This window comes from Tiliqua scincoides, chromosome 7 (assembly GCF_035046505.1).
Source record: "Tiliqua scincoides isolate rTilSci1 chromosome 7, rTilSci1.hap2, whole genome shotgun sequence".
In the NCBI taxonomy this organism is placed as follows: domain Eukaryota; kingdom Metazoa; phylum Chordata; class Lepidosauria; order Squamata; family Scincidae; genus Tiliqua; species Tiliqua scincoides.
The window spans coordinates 10,774,551-10,801,575 of NC_089827.1; the positions used below are offsets into that span (position 1 = coordinate 10,774,551).

The 27,025-nt window shown below is 43.8% G+C and overlaps 1 protein-coding gene and 1 pseudogene across 1 annotated transcript in view; both read right to left on the bottom strand.

Annotated features, from left to right (window-relative positions):
• Positions 1-27,025, bottom strand: part of CPED1 (cadherin like and PC-esterase domain containing 1) — a 116,059-nt gene that overhangs the window by 59,847 nt on the left and 29,187 nt on the right. Inside the window, exons 4-11 of the mRNA XM_066633651.1 lie at positions 19,606-19,712; positions 17,659-17,734; positions 9,964-10,105; positions 7,576-7,744; positions 2,556-2,701; positions 1,958-2,030; positions 1,647-1,814; positions 351-455 (exon numbers count right to left, since the gene is read on the bottom strand). Of these exons, the coding sequence (XP_066489748.1) occupies positions 351-455; positions 1,647-1,814; positions 1,958-2,030; positions 2,556-2,701; positions 7,576-7,744; positions 9,964-10,105; positions 17,659-17,734; positions 19,606-19,712 (986 nt within the window). The remainder of the gene's footprint in view (positions 1-350; positions 456-1,646; positions 1,815-1,957; positions 2,031-2,555; positions 2,702-7,575; positions 7,745-9,963; positions 10,106-17,658; positions 17,735-19,605; positions 19,713-27,025) is intronic.
• On the bottom strand, positions 7,013-7,132 carry LOC136658214 (5S ribosomal RNA; annotated as a pseudogene).

Sequence of the window (27,025 nt, forward strand, 5' to 3'; positions counted from 1 at the left end):
CAGCCCCAGTAGAGTCAATGGGGCTCACTCCCAGGGATGCGTGGACAGGAGAGAAGCCTGCGATCGACTCATTTTGCCTCATGATCGACCGGTAGATCACGATCGACGTATTGAGCACCCCTGTTCTAGAGCATCTCCAAGAGGTGCCTTTTGAGCCTCAGCTTGAAGATTCCCAGTGAGAATTCACCACCTCCCTCAGCAAATGGATGGTGAACACCCATATCATATATTTCTTACTGATTTACAAACAATGCATTTAATCACACTATTTTTTCCTCAATATTTTTCTATTGCCAAATAGTCACAAAAACAATTCATTTCAGAGCAAATGAAGTGGTAATGTAACTTACCAGTTCAAACTGTCCTAAATTCTGAAGCTCTTTTACAAAACCGATCAATGGATTTAGTTCTTCTAAATTTAGACAATGATCAGATTCCTTCTGGTGAGATTCATCCTGAAAAAAGGAAAGCAGAAGATCATGGGCAGTAAGGTGAATCTGGTCCAGACAGAATGACAGCATATGGTCCAGCAAAGTCCAGCATATGGTCCAGCAAAGGGTCTCTCTAATTCCCAGAATTTTGTTGCCAGTGCTTCCTGATCTTAATGCCACAATCAGCAGAACTGAATAACTATTCATACCTTTACAGGCTGTACTGTGTATGGACGATTGTATGACTGACTATTCTTTCATGAAACACACCCTCCCTAAAATTACAAAAATAGTTGGTCAGGGACAGGATTGTGTTTTCATCTATCATGCAATTTGGTTCTAGATGTCCGCTCTTTTATTTCACATGGAAGCCTGAAAAACCTGCAACTCCAAATATGCAGTCTAAAGTCATACCATACAACAGTGGTTTTCAAACTGGGGCATCATGACGCCCAAGCCAGAAAGCCCTGGCCTCTAACCTTAAGGGGCAGGGAGGGGGGAGGCAGTGACGCGATAACATTGATAGCGAAGTAATCTCTCACCATGGTTAAGCACTGAAAGAGAAGGGTTGGATAAATGTGTATATGTATGAGAAAAAAGAAAGGGAGAGAGTTCTCCATCTGTTGGATCTTTCCCAATGGTTAAGGAGTGAGAGTATCCGTTTTGCACCAATGGAATGCAAAACTAGGTATTTTTCTGCCTATTGCATTTTACAAATATTGTTTTTACAAATTCCTTTATGGCAGTAGTTCCCAAACGGTGAGCCGTGTCTCCCCAGGAAGCCATGGACAGACACCCAGCCAGGGAAGCCAGGGAATCTTTGCAAAAAACCTTCCACCCTATACAATGTATAGGGTTGTACCCCTAATGGAGAGCCACGGCCAATGGCCCAGTAGGTCAAGGGAATCGCCAATCGAAAATGTTTGGGAACCACTGCTTTATGGTATAATTTTTCAAGCTGAATAAAACAAACTGCCGCCCCTCATTTACCAAGTGCTCTAATTCATTTCCAATAATGGAAATTGTTTGGGGAATTTTATGCTGAGGGGGGAAGAAGAGGTGCCAAGGTAAGGTGTCCATGAATCCCAATCTCCTGACCATGGTTAAGAGAGAGCATGTGTATTCAGTGTGGACTTGTGAATGGACTTGATAGAAGGGTGAAAAACTGTGGCAGTTACTGGGGAACAGAGCTTCCTGGATGACTTCCACACATACCTTCATCCCTGCTGATTTATATACATTCTGTAAAGCACCCAAGAAAGTGGAGGCAGAAGACTCATTCGACAAGAGGATTCTGAAAGTATCTCCAAGAACATTTTGTTTAACATTCTGGTCCTGAAAATGTGCATCTTCCTCAGCTTGAAAGTCAAAATATTCATGTACCTAGGAGAATTATTCACTTATTAATATATATGTATGAAAACCACTGCTCCTTTCGTCAACAGGTGGACTATATATACATTACTCATCTCAGAACTGAACACTGAAGAACATGACGTGGGCTGGGGATCCAAATATTTGCTTACCTGAAGAACAACTGGTTCCACAGAGTATCTGAACCCAATGTCGAAAGTTAGCATCTGAAAGCATGATCTACATCTGAAATAAGATGACAGAAATCAAACAGCAGTTTTCATTTTCAAAGGCATAAGGATTTCAAAATATATTACATCTAATTGTCAAAGGTATCCAGCCTTCCTTTTCTCAAAAAAAAAAAAAACAAAAAAAAACACCTCATGCTGTTGTATGTCAACAAAAGAAATATTAGCCCTTTCCTTGTTGCTCAAGGTACAAGGCAGAGTTGCCCAATGTATACATTGTTGTTTGTTGTGTGCTTAGAACCTTTGGCAATTGCTACCAGAAGCAGTAATTCAATCTCTGGAATAAAAATCAGCAAAAATTTAAATGGTTTGTATGCAGACAATGTGATGCTTATGTGAATGAAGCCTAGGTCATCTTTACAGGCAGCAGTTACTTGTAAACATTTGTTTCATTCTGTTTCTAGTTACAAAATTAATGTTGAAAAATCAGGGCTCCTTGCATTTAATATTTTACAAGCGATTAAAGATCAGATAGAAACGTATTTTGGTATTCAGAGGGGTTTGTTTAATTCAATCCACTTACTGACTAGAGGCCTTTGGTCCAAATGAAGGCGCTTCACTGAAGACTTCGGTTACCAATAAGAGTTTGCTTATTGCCCCTTTCATGTCCTCAAAGGCCTGGCTTTTAGGGGAACGGGCTTTTAAGAAGGTCTCAAAAAAATTCTGAAGCTGCAAAAAAATAAAAATACAAGTTTTGAAGACAGTTAACCCTGTTGCCTTGCTGCAACATAAGGGAAAACTACCATTTTCAGCTTTAAAATGCTGCCCTTTTCCACTTTAAAGAAACATGGAAAACAGGATTGGGCTGTTGTGCACATCCTTCTGCAAGAGCGGAAGCAAAATGACTACTGATGGAGCTCACAGCACGCCGTCAGCAGCCATTTTGGGAGCGCTGGGCAGAGGACAAGATTGGCAATGCTGGTATGCACCATATCCTATCCTCCTTCCTGGACCAGATCTGCTGACACAGAACCACTTGGACTTATGCCAGTGATTTAGCAGGCGCTGGTCCAAGTAGACCTGTTGCTGTGGCTGGCACTGTCACTGGCACAAGGAGACTAATGTCCCCTTATCTTGAGGAGACCTCCAGACTGCAAAATTCCCCTGTAGGATTCAGCGCAAGCCACACTGTCCCAGCTGCACTGGCAAGGGGGAATTTCTATAGCAGGGGTGTCAAACATAAGGCCCGGGGGCTGGATGCGGCTCCTGGAAGCTTTTCATCAGGCCCTGGGCTCTCAGCTGCTTAGCAGTGCTGAGGTGGCACTGCGGAAAGGGCAGCTCACATGAAAATTAGGCTCTCCCATGTCTTGAAATACTATCAAGACTTGTGTGTTTTCTCTTTTGTCATTTGCAGCCAATGAGTTCCTAAGTGAGGAAACAGTGCTTATTTTTGGTTATGACCTGTTTAATGACATCACTTTCTGCCTAATGGCACCACTTTCGGCCCTCAGCAGGCATCATGAATGCTCTTTGGCCCTTGGTATGAAACAAGTTTGACACCCCTGTTCTATAGGATTGGGCTGCCCATCCATATCCTGAAAGTGAATTTCCCAAGACAAACAAATGCATCTTGAACCTCAGAACTTACATTCACATCATCTCTACCAACTCTCCCAGTTCTTCTCTTGTTGTCCCTAAGCCCTGATCCCAAAGGCAGCCTCATGCTGTGGAAAAAAAGGACACCACGGAGGGCGCAAGCACATTCTGACCTTCCAGCTGCCTCTCCCTGCTGTAACCATCACTTTCACCATCCAGATGTAGTGTGAGGAAGGCATTAATATACAAATGGTTATAAAGAAACCTATCGTGCATTTTGTTCCATAGCAACTATTGCTATTTTTCTTTTTACTGCAAAGAGTGTAGACTCTCTCTCTCTCCAGCACTAGAACTAGTAGCACCCTTTGATTTCTACAATCATTTTTAAAATAGCAAACAGGCTTTTTTTTCTCCATCAAGATTCTCCCCTTCCCCACAATGCTGCCCTTCTCCATGAGACTTATCTGATTATCCAACTATCAAAGTTAAATTAAAGCTGAAGTCACTGTAGGCGTCACTATAGAGCTACAAAGTGTAGAGACCAACTGAAATTAAAAAAAAAAATAACATACTAACTCCATCTACTGGACTTTAAAGGAATTGGCTGAAAAGGTTGAAAGTAAAACAGTCATCATATCTCTTAGTATCAGGATAAAATGTAAAAACATTGCTGGAAAGTTTCGACAAGGCCACAAAGAGTTTATTCTACTCTGAGAAACTCTAACACATCTGCATTCTCAAAATTAAACCTTAAACATACAAAATTGAGACATACAAAATTATGCAGGGGATGGACAGATGGGAGATGCTCTTTACACTCTCACATAACACCAGAACCAGGGGACATCCACTAAAATTGAGTGCTGGGAGAGTTAGAACAGACAAAAGAAAATATTTCTTTACTCAGCGTGTGGTTGGTCTGTGGAACTCTTTGCCACAGGATGTGGTGATGGTGTCTAGCCTGGATGCCTTTAAAAGGGGATTGGATAGGTTTCTGGAGGAAAAATCCATTACGGGGTACAAGCCATGATGTGTATGCGCAACCTCCTGATTTTAAAAATGGGTTATGTCAGAATGCCAGATGCAAGGGAGGGCACCAGGATAAGGTCTCTTGTTATCTGGTGTGCTCCCTGGGGCATTTGGTGGGCCGCTGTGAGATACAGGAAGCTGGACTAGATGGGCCTATGGCCTGATCCAGTGGGGCTGTTCTTATGTTCTTAACTACAATTCCCAGGAAGCCTTGCAGGTCTCTTGTGATCTGGTGTGCTCCCTGGGGCATTTGGTGGGCCGCTGCGAGATACGGGAAGCTGGACTAGATGGGCCTATGGCCTGATCCAGTGGGGCTGTTCTTATGTTCTTATGTAAAAGAGGACAGTTACGATGGAGCTGAAAACCTCCCTCTTATATATTTGTAAAAGTTCTATCTTGCATATATGTACTAATTTTTACCACATCAATTACCATCTCAGAGAGTGCACTATCCCTCAGGGCTGCAGCAAGGAGAGGAGATGGGAAAGTCCCACTGCCTGAGCAGAAGAGTGTCTCTTGGGTCAGACGAAAGGTCCATCCGGACACCACCCTGCTTTTCACAATAGTCAACGAAATGCCAAATAAATAACTTTTCCCAGTTGTTGCTTCCCCAGCAGCTGGTATTCAGTGGCATCCAACCTCATCAACATGTCCATCATCAGTGGTCTGTCATCAGGTTGTCATCAGTGGTTCCCAAACTGTGAGACTTGGCTCCCCAGGGAGCTGCAGAAATCAGCCAGGGAGCCGCAGAATCCTCACCAAAAACTTGCTACCCAATACAATGTATAGCAGTGGTTCTCAAACTGGGGTATTATGATGCCCCAGCCAGAGAGCCCTGGCCTCTGCCCCCTTAAGGGGCAGGAAGGGGGGAAGGTGGGAAGGGGGAGGCAGCGATGTGACCCGCTGGATCGCGCCACTTTCGAGGGATGCAGGGGCTTGCTGCCACTTACTAGAGCCTGCAGTAGCCCCCCAGGGTGTGTGTAGCCCCTGCCTCCTCAGGGCTCCCCATGCTGCGGAGACCCTCAAAATCACAATTGCAACCACTTCCAGTTTTGCATTCACAGAACCAGAAGTGGTCACAATCACAATCACAATTTTGAGGGTGTCCACATGTACATGCCCGATCTCGTCTGATCTCGGAAGCTAAGCAGGGTCAGGCCTGGTTAGTACTTGGATGGGAGACCGCCTGGGAATACCGGGTGCTGTAGGCTTATACCATAGTCTTTCGAGACTGAAGGTTGCCAACCATCAACCGCATGTTTATACAAAAACGCTTACATCAATTCACATGAATCTAACAATTTTTGGCTCGACGCAAAAGCACTGAGGAAAGAGACTTGTGAACACTGACTTGAGTCCATGATAATGAGCTTTGCTTTAGGATGAGTCATTGTAAAAAAAAAATGAATTGCCTAAATCAATATTAAAATACTCTTCCATAGATCTGATATTAGATTAAAAGCCTGCAGTTATTTCAAATAAAACCTGTGCCCTTTGTGATGTGAATGATTTCACTCAACTGCTCTTTACTGGGAACATTCAAGTTGCTGAACCATCATTCAGAGTTCTGTAATGCCCAGAGATAATCTGTTATAACATTCTCATTTAGAGTTCTCACACATGTACACAGAGTAGACAGAACACAAGTATGGCTGAACCACGACAGAGGGTTACAGAAAGGAGGACAAGTCTCCTAGGTGTTTATTAGTTGTGTGCAGAACAGAGCATTTCATCTGGTGAATCTTTTCATAGTGCTATAAGACCTGCCAACATTTGTCTTCGATGAACCCATTTTTTTTCTGTAGAGGAAGATATTTTTTGCAGGTCAAAAGGTTATGAAAAACGTGAGAATATCTGATGAAATTCTCTGTCCTGTGCAACCTTTCAAAGGTACAGGAGCCTTGTATATTTTGTGTTTTTGTTTCTCTGGATGCTAATCATCAGAGGTGAAACAAGGGTAGAGATGAGGGGTACTTGCTCCAGGTGCTACACCAAAGGTGGCACAAATTTTTTCCACTTCCAGTGCCTCCTTCTTCATGACTTCCAGGTTCTTCAGAGAAGGAGGAGGTGCTGGAGACAGCCGCCTTGTGATCTGGTTGCCACTCCTGTTCCTTCTCCTGTGAAGGTTAACTCCTGAAGGGGGTGTCCCTTCAAAGGGGAATCCCCACAGGAGAAGGAACGGGGTAGGGGGTGCAACAGACAGATCACGAAGCGACCACTGCCAGGACCTTCTCCAAGAAAACTTCAAAGTGACATCACAACGTCACATGATGACGCCATGATGTCCCTGCCCCAGTTACCAGGGCCATTAGATATGCTTCTGTTCATCATGTCCACTTAGCTTTAGTGCCTTCCTGGCTCCTATTGAGTTTGAAAGATGGTTGGCAACCATCAGTCTCGAAAGACTATGGTGTAAGCCTACAGCACCCGGTATTCCAAGGTGGTCTCCCATCCCAGTACTGACCAGGCCTGACCCTGCTTAGCTTCCAAGATCAGACAAGATCGGGCATGTGCAGGGTAACAAGAGCTGTTTGAAAGATACGTTTTGTCATTTTCAGGTACCAGCTATCGATCTTCTGCCACATTTGAAGAAAACCAAAGAAGCTTATTCCGTAATAATTTTCCTTACAGCACTTTTTACCAAAACGCAGCATTTAATCTTATTGTCAAACATTCTGGAAGGGAAGGAAGAGAAAGAGGTGTAGCCATTCACCATTCAGTTCAAGCACTAACTGAGGTACATGTGAATTTTTTAAACTCCAAATTACTATGCCTTATCCTTGTGCTGTTTATGCATCAGTTGATTAAAAATAAAACCCAGGTCATTATTCAAATTTTTGGGAAAATAAATTCCCAATAAATGCTTTTCAAAAATTTCATCATTTGTTATACTCCATCACAGTTTAATAAAGCTTTGACTAGGACTGCAATTAATCATCCCGCCTATGTCCTTATAAAGGGAGTGGAGAGAGTTTTACCTTGACTGAAAAGTGCTTCTTCTTTAGAGGATACCAGACAACGCCAGTTGAATGAATGAACGCCCGCAAAGGTGTTAATGATGTCACCAGTACGTAGGCTTTGAGGATCACAGACAGCTCTTGGATTTTAAAGGGTACCTGATGGCCAACTGGAGCAAAGGTCCGATGCCTAGAAAATTGCATCACAATATCAGGAAATTGTTGCCTCCCTTGTATCAAAATGTCATTCACTTTGCCAACAGACTGAGAGCCCAATCCTAACCTCACTTTCCTGGGAGTAGGTGCCATTGACTCTAATGAGACTTACTTCTGAGTAGACATGCATAGGATTGGGCAGTAACTAACTGAAAGATGAAGCCAGATTTGACCTGGATGGAGAGAGTGCTTTACACACTCTGTTCATTTAGCCCTTATCCTTTTGTACTATTTTAATAAATCTCAGGGACCTTGTTTTTTATAGCTGCTGTAAAGATTAGCACATTACATGGAAACAAAATGTTGCTCTTTCATGTATAATGGCAGGCAGGTGAGGATCCAGTATTTGAGTTTGGGGGGGGGGGCATGAGCACTACCACCAGGCAGGTAGACTTGGGCTCCTGGTTGAACTTTGCCCTCCATGGGCAAGGTTTGCTGGGTGGGTAAACCTGTTCTCCTGCCCAGGCTTGGAGCTCAGATCTACCTGTCAGGTACAACTGGGCTCGCATTCCAACTTGGCTCCATCAGCTGGGCACAATCTTACTGCCAACACCACAGGCATATTTCCCCACTGGTGCAACAGTATGGGGGGGCCACTGACCCATTGCACCCCCTAGGATTCCTCCCTGGTGTCAGATCACTTGATTCTTGAAGAACCTGTGTGCATTTGTTGGATACACAATCAGTAATAGTCCATTCCTATTGAGCTAATGCGTGGTGGGGTTCCGCTGTTGTAAAATGGCTTACGACTCCATGCGCAGAGCTATGCCAGGGGCCATTTTGCATGCACTATCTCAGTTGGTGGCAGTGCAAGACAGGGAAGCAGAGCGCTCGGGCCACAGCACGGGCTTTGCGGTGCCAGCCCTGCACATACTGCTGGCCCTGCCTTGTTGCCCGCTGGAGGCTTATCTGTAAGAACGTCACACAAAACTAATTTTTATATGAACTTAAAGGTAGACCACAGAATTGCTTCTCCAATCCTAATGGAAAAGAAGTGCATGCACAATTTCACATAGCTGTGAGCATGAAATACAGCATGATGCAGCCATCCAACTAGGATACTGCTGGCTTAATAAAAAAAATAAATGCAATCTTGCACAGTATTACTATCATTGACAGTATTTATATTTCACTTTTCTAACTGCTCCCTGTCCCTAAGGGGCTCACAATGTAAAAAGAAGCAAAAGAACACCAGCAGACAGCCACCAGAAAAGACACTGCTGGGGTGCGGAGGACCAGTTACTCTCCCCCTGCTCAATAAAAGAGGAACACCCACTTACCCAGCATGCAATTGCCCGGCATGTACACAGTGAGCACAATTGCCCAGCATGTAATTAACCTGTGGAACTCCTTGCCACAGGATGTGGTGATGGCATCTAGCCTAGATGCCTTTAAGAGGGGATTGGACAAATTTCTGGAGGAAAAGTCCATCATGGGTTACTAGCCCTGATTGGTATGTGCTACCTTATTATACCTCCTTATTATAGATGTGGGCCACTGTGAGATAAGGGAGCTAGACTAGATGGGCCATTGGCCTGATCAAGCAGGCTCTTCTTATGTTCTTATATTCCTATGTTTCAGTTGCTCATACAGCCAGCCAGCCACCACTCTACACTGCACAGCACAGGCTGAGGGAAGCAGCACAAAGATGTTAATGTATGAGTTGTTTTTTTTCTAAACTAAAACCTCAGTATTCAGGTTAAATTGCCGTGTTGGCACTTTGTTAAATAAATAAGTGGGTTTGGGGTTGCAGTTTGGTCACTCGGTCTCTAAAAGGTTCGCCATCACTGATTTAGGCTGTATAGGGCTGTGAGACCTTAGCTTCCAACCTTATTCCCAGCATGGTCTGTGTCCTACTATTGTAACTTTGGGCTAGATATATTCTGGCCAGAAATAGACCTGCATAGCTACCTAGAGGAAACCCATTACATATTATATTTGTATTGTATATCCTGTTCTCAAATGGTCATATGCATGTAGAATACTTATTCCTTGGCTCTTGTTCAAGTTTACCTGGGCAAATGCATGGTCCCTACCACAATTTGTCAGGATAGAGACGTGGGGTTAGTTGGATCAGTGAGATTACAGGAGAGTATCAGTGGGGTAGGCAAGAGGGAGCTGGGAACCCCTTGTCACATCTCGTTCCATTCACAGATATTTCAATTCATGAGAAGACAAAACAAATGATCTTACTGCTGAACAGCCTTTGTTGGCCAATACAACATTTGGGCAAAATATTCCTCTTTGTTGTCATCATGTGATTTCACAGCTTCAAGAGGGCTAAGTGCAAAATTTGATACTGGGCAGGCAGGAAGAGCAATTGGAAGTTCCAAATCTGAAAATAATAATAAAATTGGGTCGGGGAGGAGAAAATACAAGTTTATAAGATGGTTAGAGTAGTGATAAATGCTTCACATTCCAAGAAACTCAATGAAAACAAATCTTATTTTTCACATCTTTGATTTCTTTTAATGTTTAACCTTCATTACAATTCTTAATTCATTGTTCTTACTTTCCCATGTTTACGTATTTTAGGATGTAATCCTATACATACACTCCTGTGAGTAAAGTCCTATTGAACACAATGGGACTAGCTTCTGAGTAGACATGCATATGACTGTGTTGTTAGAAAGCATAAAATTGTTTATATAGGATTCATAATGGTATCCCATTCAGGCATTTATTAGATGCACACCTGCTTAACTCCACATTTATACTGCATTATTAATGATTTATTTTATTTAAAAATTAATATCCCACTGCTCTGACAACATTCAAAGCAGTTTACAACAATAAAATAAATAAATAAAACACCAGGTTTGATTTTAGATGTTACACAAAGTGCTGGGAGAATAAGTGAGAACACTGAACCTTTTTTTTTTAATAGCTTATAAAGTTTATGGAAATGCTGCCATCATTAAACAAAAACAAACCTAAATACTTTCCAGTATAGGATTGATAGATTGCTTCACAGAATTTTATCCATACAGTTTGAGCATCCCTAATCCAAAAATCTGAATCTGACATGTTCCAAAATCCATAACATTTTCAGCTCCAACATGACACCACAAATGGAAAACTCCACATCTGTCCTTATGCACGCAAACTTTGTTTTGTGCACAAAATTATTAAAAATGCTGCATAAAGTTACCTTCAGGCTATGTGTATAAGGGCACAGTCCTAACCCCTTATGTCAGTACTTTCCAGCACTGGCATAGCAGTGCCAATAGGATGTGTGCTGCATCCTGCAGTTGGGTGTCACTCACGGAGGCCTTCTCAAAGAAGGGGAATGTTTGTTCCCTTACCTCAGAGCTGCATTGCCCTTATGTCAGTGCTGGAAGGCACTGAAACATGTCTGATCCCAAGCATTTTGGATAACGGATTCTCAACCTGTAGTAATACAAGTGTAAGTCCTATAATGAGATCTGCCACTAGAGGGTACCCTCTTGCTTCCTTTTCCTTCATTCTTTGTCACAGAGCCTTTTCTGTTCACGTGTGGTGTTCATTAATTGTAGCAAGGTCCATTTTTAGACATTTCCAAATGCTTAAGTAAGGGAGAAGTCAAGCTGCCCCTATCATACTGTGATTTTGTTCCCTAGCATGAGACCATATGCTGTTAAACTTATTAAATTAGTACAACTTCTTTTGAGATAGATTCACTGGATTTCAATATACCAAGCTCAAAGCATCATTGAAGAGGTATTTCTAATGATCACACAAGAGTAAGGCTGTGATGGCAGTAATGCTGTAAAGCAAGTATGGATACTCCAAAGTAACGTCTCCATCACATACATGGCCTAGCAACATCAGTATATACAGTCAGGTGGTAGCTATTGCCATTGCTACCAACGCTAGCTCCGCTGCAGAGAAATTGTTGTATATGAAGGGAAGCTGATCTCTGTCTCTTTCTCTCCCACCACTGGTTACTGTAAATGGCTTATTAGTTGCACTAGTGTTTTAAAAACTGTGAGCCGAGGCTTCCCGAGAAGCCATGAAACCCAGCCAGGGGAGCAGCTGAATTCTCGTGAAAAACCCACCGTCCTAGATGCTATGCCACGATTGAAACTGGCTCATGACCCACCTAGTGGGTCCCAACCCACAGTCTGAGGACTGCTGGCCTAACCAGATCTCCTGGGCCAGGGAGTTCGACTTTCTGGTGCAACTGTGGAGAAGGCCCTCTCAGACCCTGAAGGACAGAAGGACATGCAGAAGACCCACCTCAGCCAACACAGTGGCAAAGACAAGTATATGGAGGGAAGTAGTCTTTTAGGTATTGTTAATTAGGTAGGTATTGTTAGTCTTTTAGGTACTGTTTATGGCATTAAAGGTAATAGCCAGAATTGGGGTTGCACTCAGAAATGGCCAGCGAACCACTGCAGTTGATACAATAATGCTCCAAACATTTTTAGTTCTGTTTAAAAAATTGAACAGTGAAGCTGAGCTGGATGAGAGGAAAATAAGCCAAGACACATTTTATCTCTACAACCACAACAGCCCAAACTATCTAAACAGCATACGCATTAACAGTGAAATTATCTACTGAATAAGCTAACTGTTCTGAAGCAGAGTTTTGTAATTTTTTTTTTGTGGTTTCGACAGTCATTAAGATAGAAAACCAGCAAAACCGTCAGTGAAGGCTGAAAGCCTGAAACCCTCTATTATTCAGTCCTATAAGAGGACATAAACTTCTGAAAAAGCAAAGCGGTGTTTGCCAAGCAGCCTTGGCAACCTCAGACATGAGCCTTGCAAAACAGAGCAACCACAAACAGAGGCATAACTAGGGCAGGGCCTGAGGGGCACCCACCCTGGGCACTATGCCAACGGAGGGTGCATGACTGACCCTTGGGCTCTACCCTAGTTACAGAAGAGGCACTGGTGGCTTGGCACAAGGGGAGCCGTCACAGGAGAAGGAATGGGAAGCACAAAACCTCTGCAGTGAGCACCCCCTCCTCTGGGGAGAACCCAAAAGTGACATCATGATGTGACATAACGAAGTCACTGCCCCAGAGCCACAGAGGTGCATTACACCTCTGGCCAAAAAGCACTACAAAATGCAAGTCCCTGTGCCAGTTTACCCCCAAATGACCCTGTTTGAACAGACTGTTGCTTTTTCGTCAGTGGACAGGTAACACAGGCTCACCTCCACCTGGCCTCCATCCCGTTATTGTGGAGTTTTGCCCTGGTTCCAGGTGTTTCCCTGTGTTTCAAGGGTTGGCAGTCTAGAAATTCCACCTCAGAAATCCCAGGGGTTAGGATTCACCTATCCTGGCAATCCTAGTTGTAAGCCTAACCACATTTTCTCGCAAGCAAGCGCCTTTGAACTCAGTGAAACTTTGGGCTTAGGACCCAGTGAGACATGATTGAATTCCCCCATATTTTTTTTAAGTGTAAGTGCAACCACAGGGGCCAACTCCAGCCTAAACTGAACCAGCACCAATTTTTTTCTGCCATTCCTTTTTTCTCCTATGTATATGTTACTGTGTGAGTGCGTCCCCCATCTTACTTCCATAGGTAAGTAGAGAGCCATCTCTGAAGAATGTGGCAGTCGTTCTTTGCAAGGTACTTTCCTGAAATGAAGTGGCTCATGGCATCCTTGTGCGAGAACAAGGAGAACGTGCAGGAGGAAGCAAACGGCAGACCATCAAATGAGAGTTCTGAGCAAAAACTGATGGCAAGTACAGTGGGCCCTCGGTGTTTGTGAGGCTTTTATTCCAGGAAAACTGGAAGCTCAATTATAAAACTATATAATTATAGTTACTATAAAATTGTATAGTATTTTAAAATGGCAGACTTTAAGTCCCAGATGTAGCCTGCCTGTGTGACAGGCTGGCTGGTTCCTTCTGAGTCAAACCGTCTCCAGGCTGGAGGGAGTTGCTGGGTGATGTGCTGAGCTTTAATGGGCAGCACTGGAAGGAAGGAAGGAAGGAAGGAAGGAAGGGGAATTTTTGTTTTTGAACATTTTTGATCCACAGTTGGTTAAATCCTTGGATGCAAAGTGGATACAGCGGGTCCACTCTATTGCACTGGCAGTTATCGAAGCCACATAAGAGTTAAACAGTGTGGAATTAACTAATGAATGAAAGCATGCAGTCCTGCAACAGAATTAAATAGTGACTTATTCCAGCATTTCCAACAGCTGTTATCTGAATATCAACATAATGGAGGTTATTAGGTCCCCATGTGGTGAAGGAGAATTAAAAAAATCTGTTTGAGGTTAACACCTGGCAGTTGGTCACTTAGAATCCCGAGTTTCTAAGAGATTCTTCATGAGCATCCCCAAGCACCTCCTGATTAGAAATAACATTGAAATGTTGGCAAGTTTTGGTGACGATTACTTCATCCATCTTTCATTAACATTCATTTTATGGAAAGTGTTATACGTTCCTCTTGGGGGTAGATTTTTAAAACGCAGAGCTTTGGGTTCATGCCCAATGTTAAAAGAGGACTAACCCTTGGTGAGGCAAGGCAGCTGTGGATCGGTCAACCCATTGGAAGAATGCAACAGAGGATGACACACCTCACAGCTGATAATGCTGGCCAACCACCTGCTGCTATGAAACTCTAACTAGGAGCTAAACAAACAGTGCATGAAGATGAATAAAATAACCATGCTTGCTTTCAAAATCCAGAACTTTAATCTCCCATCTCAGACAATACAACGTATTTTACATGATGGGGCTAGAATATCTGAAAGACCTCAAGTTCCTATCCTTGCATTGACTCTCTTCTCTGGCTGTCCTCATCTACCTTTGAGGAGGAGGTAGATTGTAAGTAGGGAAAGAGAGTCTTCTTCTCTGTGCCACACCTCTAGAGTTGCCAACAGTGGTGTAGCAAGCAGGGAGCGGCCCACCCCGAGTGCCAGGCTGGAAGGGAGTGCCGTGAAGTGTAAGTGCACACATTCAGGAAGTGCTACCAGAGCTGTGCTCTGGTGGTGTCCGGAGGATGTTCTGAGCATTGGTGTACATATGGGGGCAAGGGGGGCAAATGCCCTGGGTGCCACGCCTGTGGGGACAGCACCACCAGCCTCGCCCCCCTACCACCTGTTTTTTATCTTTTTTTTTTAAAGAGAAAGAAGCTGGCAGCTCTGTTGACTTCTTTCCCTTAAAAAAAAAAATCCTTCCTCGTGATGAAGGAAGGGTGGCCCAGAATCGAACTGAGAGTAACTGCAAGTTGCAGCCATTCTGGATGTGATTCCATGCCATTCCGGGCTGCCCCCTTCCTCTCCTCCTATAAAGGAAGCGAGGAAAGATGTGGCCCAGAGCGGCATCATGCTGGGAGCGGCAGCCACTCTTTTGTTGCATCTTTTGTTTCCTCCAAGGAGAGGAAAGACCTGCCCCAGAGCACCATGGAATCACACCAGGAAAGGCTTCAACTCCCAGTATGGTTCCAGAAGTGATTGTGGTGACATGATGACATCACCACATTTATTTCTGGGGCAGGGGCAGCAAAGTGGAAGGTGGCCCTGGGCAGAAAAAGCCCCAGGTTGAGTCCTGAAGAGGCTGTGTATGACCTCCTTAGGCCTCAGGATGGCTTTTAAAGTCTCTGGAAGGCATTAGAAAGGCACTTCTGGTTTTTCAAAAGAAAAAAAAAACTGCTGTTCAAATGCCTTCCAGAGGCCTCAGAAGGCCTAGGAATATCCTCTGTACACCACCAGAACAGAGCTCCGGTCGTGTTCAGAGGGTACAGGTTGGACCTCAACACAGGTCAGGGGACCCGCATTGAGTCAAATCCACAGATGCAAAATCCACAGATGACAAGATCCAACCTCTATTATTTTTGGTTTTTTATTTTGCATATTTCTTTTAAATTAGAGGAGTGGCTTTAAAGTTTTCAAAATAAATAAGAATGATGAGAAAAATGCAAGAAGCAACACCTCCCAAATAGTTCTTGCTTCCTACAAGAACTTGAAGACAGATGTGTAGCTTCTAAACTTATAAAGTGACCCCTGATATCTCCATTGCAATCTTATGAAGCTATCCTGTTTCAAGCTACTGAAGAGGCCATAAGGAAGAAGAGAGACACAGTGTCCATGGTAGCTCTCCAAGCTGTAGAGGCTCCGCAACATCCTTATTCAATGAGGATTTCTGATTTCTGTTTCCCTTTGCAGATAATCCACAGAGCAGACTTGGCATTCCAGTATTTTAATGCAGTTGAACAGATAATAATTCAGAGCCAGATTTCTGCAGGTGATACCAAGGGAGTGTACCGTGGCTAAACACCAATCAAGCAGCAGGCTTACCACATGCTTCTATCAGCCCAGAGAATGGAAAGAAAGAAAAATAAATGGCCTGTGGCAAAACTGATGTTTCAAAAGCAGTTTAAAAAAAACAAAACAGGAGGAATTAGTTGGCTATGCAGAGGGCATGTGAAAAGCACTGTAGAAGATAAGAACATAAGAGCAGCCCCGCTGGATCAGGCCATAGGCCCATCTAATCCAGGTTCCTGTATCTCACAGTGGCCCACCAAATGCCCCAGGGAGCACACAAGACAGCAAGAGACCTGCATGCTGGTGCCCTCCCTTGCATCTGACATAGCCCATTTCTAAAATCAGGAGGTTGCACATACACATCATGGCTTGTAACTTGTGATGGATTTTTCCTCCAGAAATTTGTTCAATTCCCTTTTAAAGGCATCTAGGCCTGATGCCATCACAACATCCTGTGGCAAGGAGTTCCACAGACCAACTACACACTGAATAAAGAAATATTTTCTTTTGCCTGTCCTAACTCTCCCGACACTCAATTCTAGTGGATGTCCCCTGGTTCTGGTATTGTGTGAGAGGGTAAAGAGCATCTCTCTATTCACTCTATCCTTCCTGTGCATATAAGAAGGCAATATGTGGTGCTCAGTTAAAGAACCACACAGGCCTAAACTATGTGTTCTACATAACATGTAGCTTGGTCCTTAGAAACATGAAGCTGCCTTTGTACTGAATCAGTTCATATCAGTGTAGTTTACTTTATCTGCCAGCAGTTCTCCGGGGTTTGCAACAGGGAATTTCTTAGCCCTAGCTGGAAATGTGGAGACAGAACCTGCAAGCAAATCAAGTAATCTATCACTGAATCTGAATCAAAGAGCAGATTCAGAGTATCCTACTTTATTAGTACAGTAGCCCCTCATATCCATGGGGCCCATATCCATGTTTTCAGTTAACCACAGATTGAAAATATTTTTTTAAAAATTACAGAAAGTACTTCCTTTCTTCCTTGCCCCCTGCCACGTCCCCCTAGTTTTAAAAACATAATGAACAAGAGAAACTAGGCTGTGTTGAGCTATGCATGTAGTAGAGAGAAAAGAAAACATGACAGTAAAATCCAGGTGTTATGAATTAAAAAGAATATAAAAAGACTAGGGTATACAGTATAAAGTCACTGTGCAGGTAGTAGACCTTTCTGGGCTATACTGGTCTGACATGACTGAAAGTTATCCATCCAAAAGAGAGATCCTTATACATAGAAAACTAGCATGTCAGGGGAAAGGCTAAACTACAATCCTTCTCTCTGACATTTCATTTTCTATGAATAGCAAATTGTTTTGTATGGAGAAGGATTTGGTCATGGGAGCCCATATCTGTTGTCTAAAATGGTACAGCCCTGGCACACGTTTACTCCCATAGTGAGAACCAGGATTCAGTGCTAGCCTAAGAAAACAACACTCTCTTTTATCTAAATATCTTAAATGTTTTAAATGACCTTTGAGAACTTTGGATAAAAGGTTTTATGTTACAATTGGGAGTTGCAAGTTATTTTCGAGGGTGACGCAAGATAAACCATCACACGGCTTTCATTCTTTTCCCTTTGCAGATAATCCACAGAGCAGACTTGGCATTCCAGTATTTTAATGCAGTTGAACAGATAATAAAAATGAAGCAATTTATAGCAGTTTTACCTGGAAATGTTCTGGCTATCTGGCATAATCCTTTTTTTTGACAGAGTAGGTGCTGTATTTGGGGCAGAGCATTTGCCTGAAAACAAAAGGGGGAGATCATGGTCATCTGCTTTTTCTTTTTTAACCCATTTCTGCCCAGCCCACAGGTGTGCACATTTGATCCCTCTTGTGCATATGCAACGTTGGGCAGAAATTGTTTAAACAAAGCATGTGGCAATAAAGGAGGCCATAAGAACTGTGTGCCGCTCTAGTGATGTTAGCAGCGATGTACAGAACTTTTTCTCTTGTGTGCAGGCCCAGCCCAAGTTCTAGCCATACCTGAGATGAGATTATGTCAAATGCTCATTCTCCCCTCTTACTCAATGGTGTATCGGAGTGCTTGGTGCCTTGCCTTCCCATGTCAGATGCCACCCCCTTATCCACAATGCCCTGAGTGACAAAAAGCTACCATCACTGTCCATCTCCATCTGTGCTGCTTGCCTCCCAGGCATCCTGGATTTAAAAAGAGAGGAACTAAGCAGAAGAATAACTGCAGAGGAGAGAAGGATAGAGAGGCCACTGCTTTCCTTTCCTTCACACTTCCTCTTTCAGTTCATTTCCCATTTCCTTTTTAAATCCAGGAAGCACGGGAGGAGGGTGAAAATGGCTTGCTTTCAATTTGTTGACACTGGCTCAGATTCTGAAACAAATGGATCACTCACTCTGCGGCACTCACTCCAAAATGTGACGGACTTCCATTTTCTGTTTATGGACATAGCAACCCATTTGCTTGCTGTTAAAACTAGGAGAGATGTCTACACTATAGACGCTGTAAGGGCTGTAAGTGCTTTAAAAAAGATGAAGCCAGCCTGTGTTGGCAAGAGAAGATACAACTCCCACTTTCGCCAAGCAGAATGGGCACTTGATCCTTTGAAACCACTGAGTGTCTTGTTCCATGCATTGTTTTCCTTTGCCCCCAAGCATTCTTCACTCAATGACACAATTGTGTCCATTTCTTTGGATTTCTATATTTCCCTGCTATGTATGAGAGTTGAATTCCAATTGTGGGTGAGGTGAACGATCAACATTCAACTTAGGTAAACAACCGGAGCAGCCAGTTGGGACAACAAATCTTAATTTCAACAGGAAAAGTCAGAAGCGGCATTGATTTCAACGGGAGAGAAGTATGTTTTCTTGTAGAATGAAGCTGACTTAGACCCTGTTTCATTGCATTCTTCATGAAATTACACGTTGAATGACATATAGTGATGGTATTATTCAAAAATACCAAGATTTAAAAATTTTTTGGCCAGTAGTGGTGTCACCCCCCCACCCACATCAACCAGTGCACCCACACCCCCTAGTGACGCCACTGCTTAGACCAAATCAGACCATTAGTTCAGCTAGTTGCACATATGCCCACTTAGCCACGAAGCTCCCTGAGTGACTTGGAAGAGTCACTCTCTCTCAGCCTAATCTACCTCATAAGGTTGTTTTGAGGAAGAAAGGGAAGAGAACAATATGTGCCTCCCTATCTCCTTGAAGGGAGACATTTACTTATTATTTATTTATTTTTCACATTTTTATATTGCCCTTTCCTCTAACGAGCTCAGGGTGGTGTACATGGTTCCTTCCCTCCTTTGGTCTTCACAACAACCCTGTGAGGTAGGACAGGCTGAGAAATGGTTACTTACCCAAGTTTCACCCAGGAAGCTTCGTGGCTGAGCAGGGATTTGAACCTGGATCTTTCAGGTCTAAGTCCAACTTCTGAACCACTACATCATCCATATAAGTATTCATGGTAGTGACCCTCCCAAGGTCTCAGGCAATAGCCCTTCCCAGCCTTGCTGCCTCGAATTTTTAAAATATATATAGTTAAAAAGTAATTCAACTTTTATGCAAGTCAGCTTGAAAAAATTATTTTAACGTATGACAAGAATAAAGATGACCCTTCATTTGGAACCATACCTTCTGCAGTAGTGTTGTCTGATGTGATTCTGTTACGTTTAAGCAGTGCTGATAGTCTGCTTTACTGGAAGACAGGCAAATCAAAAGGTTCCAAGGGCTTAATTCATCTATAAAAAAGATACACATATTGAGAATGAGTTATGAAGGCATTTCACTGAAATGTTTCACTGAACCCATGACCCCGAGTATGTTGGTTCAGAAGTAAGCCCCACTGAGTTGAACGAGACTCAAAGCCCAATCCAGAGCTTCCTGGAGCCCGGTGGAGCAGTGGCGCCTAAGTGGCTACCTCTGTATCCAGCAGGTGCTGGGAAGCTGCTGGAGGTCTCCTCAGGGGAAGGGGAATTTTGTCCCCTTCCCTCACAAGCCCCATCCACAATGGGGCTTCTCAAGTCTGCGCCAGCTATTTTGCCATTACAGACCTCAGAAACTCTGTATCGGGCCTTCTGGGCCCGGTGCCTGACTGGTGTAGGCCCAGCTCCCCTACTTGGAGGGCGGTCCCTACTCTTCGGGTGCCATAAACATGGTTTACGGCAAATTTACAGCATGAGGCGCGAGGGCTCAGAACCGGCGCTAGAGCATTTTTGGATTGGGCCCTTACAGTGCAATCCTATGAAGGTCTACACAGAAGTATTTTTTTCTGTAGGACCTGCTCCCAGGAAAGTGTGTACAGGATTGCAACCTTTAATAAGTTCATGGCAGAGGGATAAACTGAAACAAGGAAGTCCTGATATGCCCTCTTAGCTGCTATACTACACCAGCTCTCTGGCTGCAGATGGCAGCAAGAGAATTCTATCCTCACACATTCTTCTGAACAGAGCACTTGAAATGCTTTAGATGGCCAGTAAATACAGATGGACAAAGAAGAAGTTGAAGCAGAGAAAGACAAACATTCTTTCATCCGAAGAGCTTTAGAGTGGGAGAGAGCATTCTGCAGATGGAGACAGCATAGCAGTGATCCAACATGCCAAACTGGCTTGCAAATAAAGCGACTTAGCAGTGTTGCAACTTCTGACATGATTTTAAAAACCAGCACTCCCCTTGAAGTATAAAAAATAATCTTGCATTCTTAAATTTTTGAAACAAAATCAGTGGGAAAATGTCATGAAATGCCAGCTTGGGAGATGATTTGGAAGACTCCCCCTGTCATGAGAGCAGTGTACAATGAAACAACAGATGTAGGATTGCCAACTTTTCAAGCAGTCACTGTAGTAGTGTCCAGGACTGGTCCAGGTTGCCGGCTTCCATGGAGCAGTCTTGCACTGGACTTCCTATGGCAAACCCCTTCCTCTACAATGATGCATTGGGTGCTACCACTGTCTCTAATATTGAGAGTTCAAGTGTTGACTTGCCTGGTAGGTCCACCAATTCAGTGACCCCCCAAACATTTTAGCACTGGGAACTGTTTTTTAAAATGAAACTCTATAGGGACCATTTAGCTTTATGAGACTTTTAAAAAAGGTGAGCTAGAAAGAAATAATATTTTTATTTACATATATACAAGGCTGCAATCCTAACCACACGTTCCTGAGAGTAAGCCCCATTGAACAAAATAGAACTTACTTCTGAGTAGACCTGGTTAGGATTGTGCCATAAATAAATGCTACTTATTTATTTCTAAAAAGAAACTTGATCCATTTCTCATAATGAGGCAACCCTAGTGAACAGCCTCAAGGCTTGAGGGGCTTAGTTATGTAGCCCAACCCTCCCCCGCTCCCCCACTACCTGTCATTGACAGACTTGGAAAAAAACACAGCAGAAAAAAACACTCAGGCATTTATCTCCCTATATTTACACGAGCTTGCAAACTGGAGGAGCTCAGCTCTTTGCAGGGCAGTTAGCAGCTGCTTGATTTTTGAACAGCCTCAAGGCTTGAGGCAATTAGCTATCTGATCTTTCCCATCACCTGTGTTTTCATTGGAGGTTCTGTCGGACCTACCCCCAGAAATCAGATCACGACCCACCTAGTGGGTCCCAACTCACAGTTTGAGAAATGCTGCTGTAATTAATGTGGGGGCTCAGCCAGTGCCAAACTAGGCCAAAATCTGACGTCTGCCTAACAGTGTCATCAACAGTGGCTTGATCTGTAGACATTAGCAGGTGATTGTGCTTCAGTCTGGGAAAACTTATACTGCTTCTTTCTGCACTGTTGTTAAAGGCACAAACTGCTGCTAAAGGCTGAAAAACAGACCAAGCTCTCTGTTTCTAGTCAGTTGGCAATCCTAACAGAATGACTCTTGTAAATAGTTCCAGCAACAACCTCCACTCAAATGGGATTACAGTGCTGATAAAGAAACTATGCACTGCTGTGTCTATTTATGACATTACTGAAGAGATGAAGAGGTCCTTTTAAATTATTATTTATTAGGATCCAAGTGCCAGCTGTTAGCCTAGCTACATGCAAACCTCTTCCACAATTTCAAGCAGTGTAAACCACATGACTTGTTAAGATTGATTATACACAAACAATGCAACATTTCACCACAATTTGTAGCAGATAGAAAAGCTAATTAACACCATATGCTTCTTCACTGAGTCAGGTTTTAGTTTGTCTGTGTAATGAATATTTAAATGTTGAGGGCCCAAAGGTGGAGGAGAGACAAACTTCATGTGAAGCCTGCTTCAGAAACAAATAAAACTGGATTTATGCCCATTTTGTTCCCATTTACGTCAGTGGGAGTCAAGTGACTTAAATCCAAACTCTTATGGTTCAAGATACCAGATACAAAAATATCTGTGAATTCCCTGATGTTTCCATTACAGGGAGTAAGAAGACAATTTTATAAAAAAATCAGTCTATTGGGGACATGGAATGTATGCAAGGAAGATTCTCTCTCACAGAAAGAAAATGGGTAGAATCAGAAAATCCAGTGTGCTGATGAACCTGTTGGACTTCTGCCTATGACCTGCTTGTTCTCCAATGTCATGGCTTTTCTAAATCAATAGTGGTATCAGCACCTAGATAATGCAACAGTTTTAAAGGTACTGTCCTTGGTTGGTTGGCAACCTTCAGTCTCAAAAGACTATGGTATAAGCCTATGGTACCCGGTATTCCCAGGCGGTCTCCCATCCAAGTACTAACCAGGCCTGACCCTGCTTAGCTTCCGAGATCAGTCTTTTAATATTCATTGCTCTGACTTCCAGACCAAAGATACAGACACAGTTTTATGACCTGCTCAGATGGCTCTAATCTTGAGAATTAGGAATTTTTCATCCCTTGAGCTCACAGATGTGGAGAGCTTCAGCCTAATAGGGTTGCTAGATTTGATGTATTTAAAAAACCAAAAAAAAACCCTTGAGATGTGAGGTCTGGTTGATATCACAAGGTGGGGCCCAATTATGTGACTGCCAATCCTTGAAAAATGGGGAGGGGGTAGTCTGGTATTGTGGTGAAGGGGCAGAGCTCATCACTAAAGGGGAGGGGTGGGCCGGGCCCTGCCAGGGCAGGCCTTAGGGTAATTCAGCCAAATTGGGCTCTGTGCCTGGAGCAGCCCCGCACTGGGGCAGTGAGCAGAGTGCCCACAGCCACAGCTGGCACCTTGCTCCGTAGCTGAGGTGCTAGAATGGAATCTTCCATGCTGAGGCATCTTGAGAAGAGTGTGGTGAGCAGAGCATTGCCACTGGACAGCCCTCCCTCCCACACACCCCTAGGTATGCTTGTCTGGAAATAGCCCGCCCCCCCCCCATCCCAGTTGGCAGTGATTCTGCTCCCAGGTGTCTCACCACTTCCACTCACCCTGAGTAGTACAGCCAATAGCAGTAGGTGTTTTGCATTGAGCTCTGCAGCTCATAAGGCTGGCTCTGGGCCCTACAATGGCCCTAAACTTGTCTGAGATTAGCTCCTTCCAATTATATACCCTACAGAAGAATCTGGAGTACAGGAATTCATCATATAGATGTGTCGCAGGGAAGAAAGGTAAAAGTTATTTTGGGTATGCGGTTTTCAACAGTTGTTTTTATGCTGTGAGGTATAAAAGGTAAAGGTGAGGTATAGATAACTTAAATCAAATAAATAACACCTGTCAACCAGTTGGGCAGCTGGTCAATCATAGGAATGAGACCACACAGTGAAATTGTTCTTGATATGCTCCAAAGGCACTACCAGCACTATTCATCTTCCTTAGTCCTCTCAAATGAATTGAATACTCAAGAGATAAATACACAGCAGAGGAAAATCAATGACACATGACAACATGAAGGAGTCATGAATGGCATTCCTCATAAGAAGAAATACATAAGAACTTTTATTTCAAGGCAAACACAACAATACTGAGTCACGGCAAACAAGTTGTAAAACTCCAAGCATATTATTTTTTTTGCATCTGTCCTGAGACTCAGTACCTTGGATGAACCTCCAGACTTCTGCAGAATGTGCTCATCACATTGGCATTCCCAGTCCAACTTCCTGCACACTGGATACATCTGCCAGGAACTAAGACAGAACTTTCCCTCAAGTTATCTGAACCTAAAGCAACTGTTACCCTGCACATGCCCAATCTCGTCTGATCTCAGAAGCTAAGCAGGGTCAGGCCTGGTTAGTACTTGGATGGGAGACGGCCTGGGAATACCGGGTGCTGTAGGCTTATACCATAGTCTTTCAAGACTGAAGGTTGCCAACCAAATCCCTTTCCTCAGTACTTAATGACACTACTTTCCAACAGGGTGAGAAAGAGGCATTGCTGGCCCAATTTGCCACCAGATTACAAAACGTATCCCTCAACTCTTTGAATCTGTCTGGCTAGACATCTGTTAATAAGCCTGCCCTTGCACTCAGCAAACAAATCTCCCTTTGCTGTCTCAATTGCTGGCTCCCCTCTGAAATGTCTCCCACTAAGTGCACTAAGGATGAGATATACTGGGTTCATCCCTGACTAGCCCTTACCTACCTGCCTCCTAAAACTCAATAGTCTAGATCAGTGGTTCTCAAACTTTTTAGCCCAGGACCCACTTTTTAGAATGACAATCTGTCGGGACCCACCGGAAGTGATGTCATTAAAAATTACCATTTTTATCCAATTTTCCACTAACATGCTATTAAACAATCATAATTTTATGCCCCTAAGGGCATAATCCTAACCCTTTATATCAGGGCTTTCCGGCACTGGCGTAGCAGTGCCAATGGGACGTGTGCTGCATCTTGCAACCAAGTAATTGGGTGTCACTTACGGAGGCCTTGTCAAAGTAAGGGAATGTTTGTTCCCTTACCTCAGAGCTGCATTGCCCTTATGTCAGTGCTGGACAGGATTGCACCCTAAATTCCATCATTCACCCCATTTGGTGGCTGAATGCGGTATAGTGTCTATACCAATGCATTCTGGGGCAACAATGGATGAGCAAGAAGCCAGGAAGTGGGTCTTCAAAGTTATTTTCCCACTGATTTGGCATCCACTGATTTTTTTTAATCCACTGGGCGTTCCAGAATGGAACCCCCACGGATAACGAGGCACAAGCTGTAGTTCAAAATATTATCTCAATTATAGAAGTTGAGTCTATGAGTTTGCTTTTTTCTGAACCGGAGCTAAAGAATGCAACTGAAATGTATATTTTGCTTTCCAAGCAAACATTAATGCATGCGACATAAGTTTTAAATTAAGAAACTAATGTACTGTGTTGGTTGTGCTTGCAGCCTTCTGCTGAAGAAGGTGGAAAAGGCAATAATTTTTTCACTTATTTACTCCACAATACTTTTATGCCCAATTTTATTTTTCATATTTCTCTTTTGCCTAGTTATTGAGGATGGATTCCTTAACGGCACAAGAACATTTGTGCTCGTATTGCCATCAGTGAGTCTGCAGGCATGTTTATTTAACCTTAGCTCCATTCGATTGTTTATACGGCTAGGACTGGAGTTCAATTTACTTTACTCTTCTCAGACTTTTTATTTATAAAAACTGAGCTTCTTGTAACCTCTCTATTCATGATGTTTTCTATCCCCCCCCCAGCCATGAAAAGAACAAAATAGGTGGGGGCTTTATAACTGAAAATGGAAACAGATGTTTACAGAACACACACCACCATTTTGCCTCCTCTTATCCTTAGCTGTAAAAGAGAACAACTACCTTCTTAACTTTATTTTTCTTCAGGCTAATAATAAAGGCAATCAACAGCCCAAGCCTGAGGGCAATTGGCATCAGGCTTTGGGGACTGAGACCCAGCACCAATTTATGCTGGGCTCAGTGCCAGTGGCCCGTTCTGAGCGCTGGTGCAAAAGTGACTCATGGCACTTTTTCCAATGGCATGGGTCAGTGGTGCAGGTGGAGTGCTGGCACCTTGGCCCAGAGGATTGGGCCCTCAGACTCCTGAGCCAGATACCCACTGGTGGTTCCCTCTGAGCCCAATTGATCCCATTTCCTCTGAAGCCCTCAAACTCCCTGGTGTCTGTTTGCCATCACCAGGTTAATGTACCAGGTGGGAGTTAAGCAAGGAGAGTGGTAGACTCCATACATACATCTTTAAGATTTGCCACTAAAGCAGCGGAGCCTGGAAGAGGCAGTCAGGCCCAGGGGAGCACACAAGGTGTGAGCTGGACATTGCCAGAGCACGTTGCTGGCTTGAAGCTACAGAAACTACCATTGCCCTTGCCATTCTCAGGTGTTCTCTCTCATCCCCCATGTCTCCCACATATGATTATGAGAGGGATATCCCAGACATGTAACTTCAGTAATGTGAACGTGGATGTTTTCATTACAGAGATCAATGAGCTCTGTTATGTTGCCTACAGTAACAGGTTACTCACAATCCTGTGTGTGGAAGCCCAAAGTATCAAACACCCTTTGGAATTAGGCCAGTGCTTCTGAAACTTCTGGTCCAGTGATGCCCTACTCTTTGTGTTGCTGAACCCAGAAGAAAGGGCTGATGATGCGATGGTTGATGGTTGATGATGCACATGACATGACGATATCATCGGCACTTCTGGGTTCAATGAGTGCAAAGGACCCTAAAACCAGGTGAGGGCGGGTGGCTGGGTCCTTGTGTTGGCAACCTTCAGTCTCGGAAGACTATGGTATCGCACTCTGGATGGTGGTTCTGGCACAGCGTCTAGTGTGGCTGAAAAGGCCAATTCGGAAGTGACAATCCCTTCCACACCGGGAGCAAGTGCAGTCTGTCCCTAGTCTGTCTCCCTGGCTATGGGCCTTCCTTCTTTGCCTCTCTGCCTCAGACTGTTGGCCAAGTGTCTCTTCAAACTGGGAAAGGCCATGCTGCACAGCCTGCCTCCAAGAAGGCCGCTCAGAGGCCAGGGTTTCCCACCTGTTGAGGTCCACTCCTAAGGCCTTCAGATCCCTCTTGCAGATGTCCTTGTATTGCAGCTGTGGTCTACCTGTAGGGCGCTTTCCTTGCACGAGTTCTCCACAGAGGAGATCCTTTGGGATCCGGCCATCCAGCCATCTAAAGACCTGGCAAAATGACATGCAGCATGCAGAGT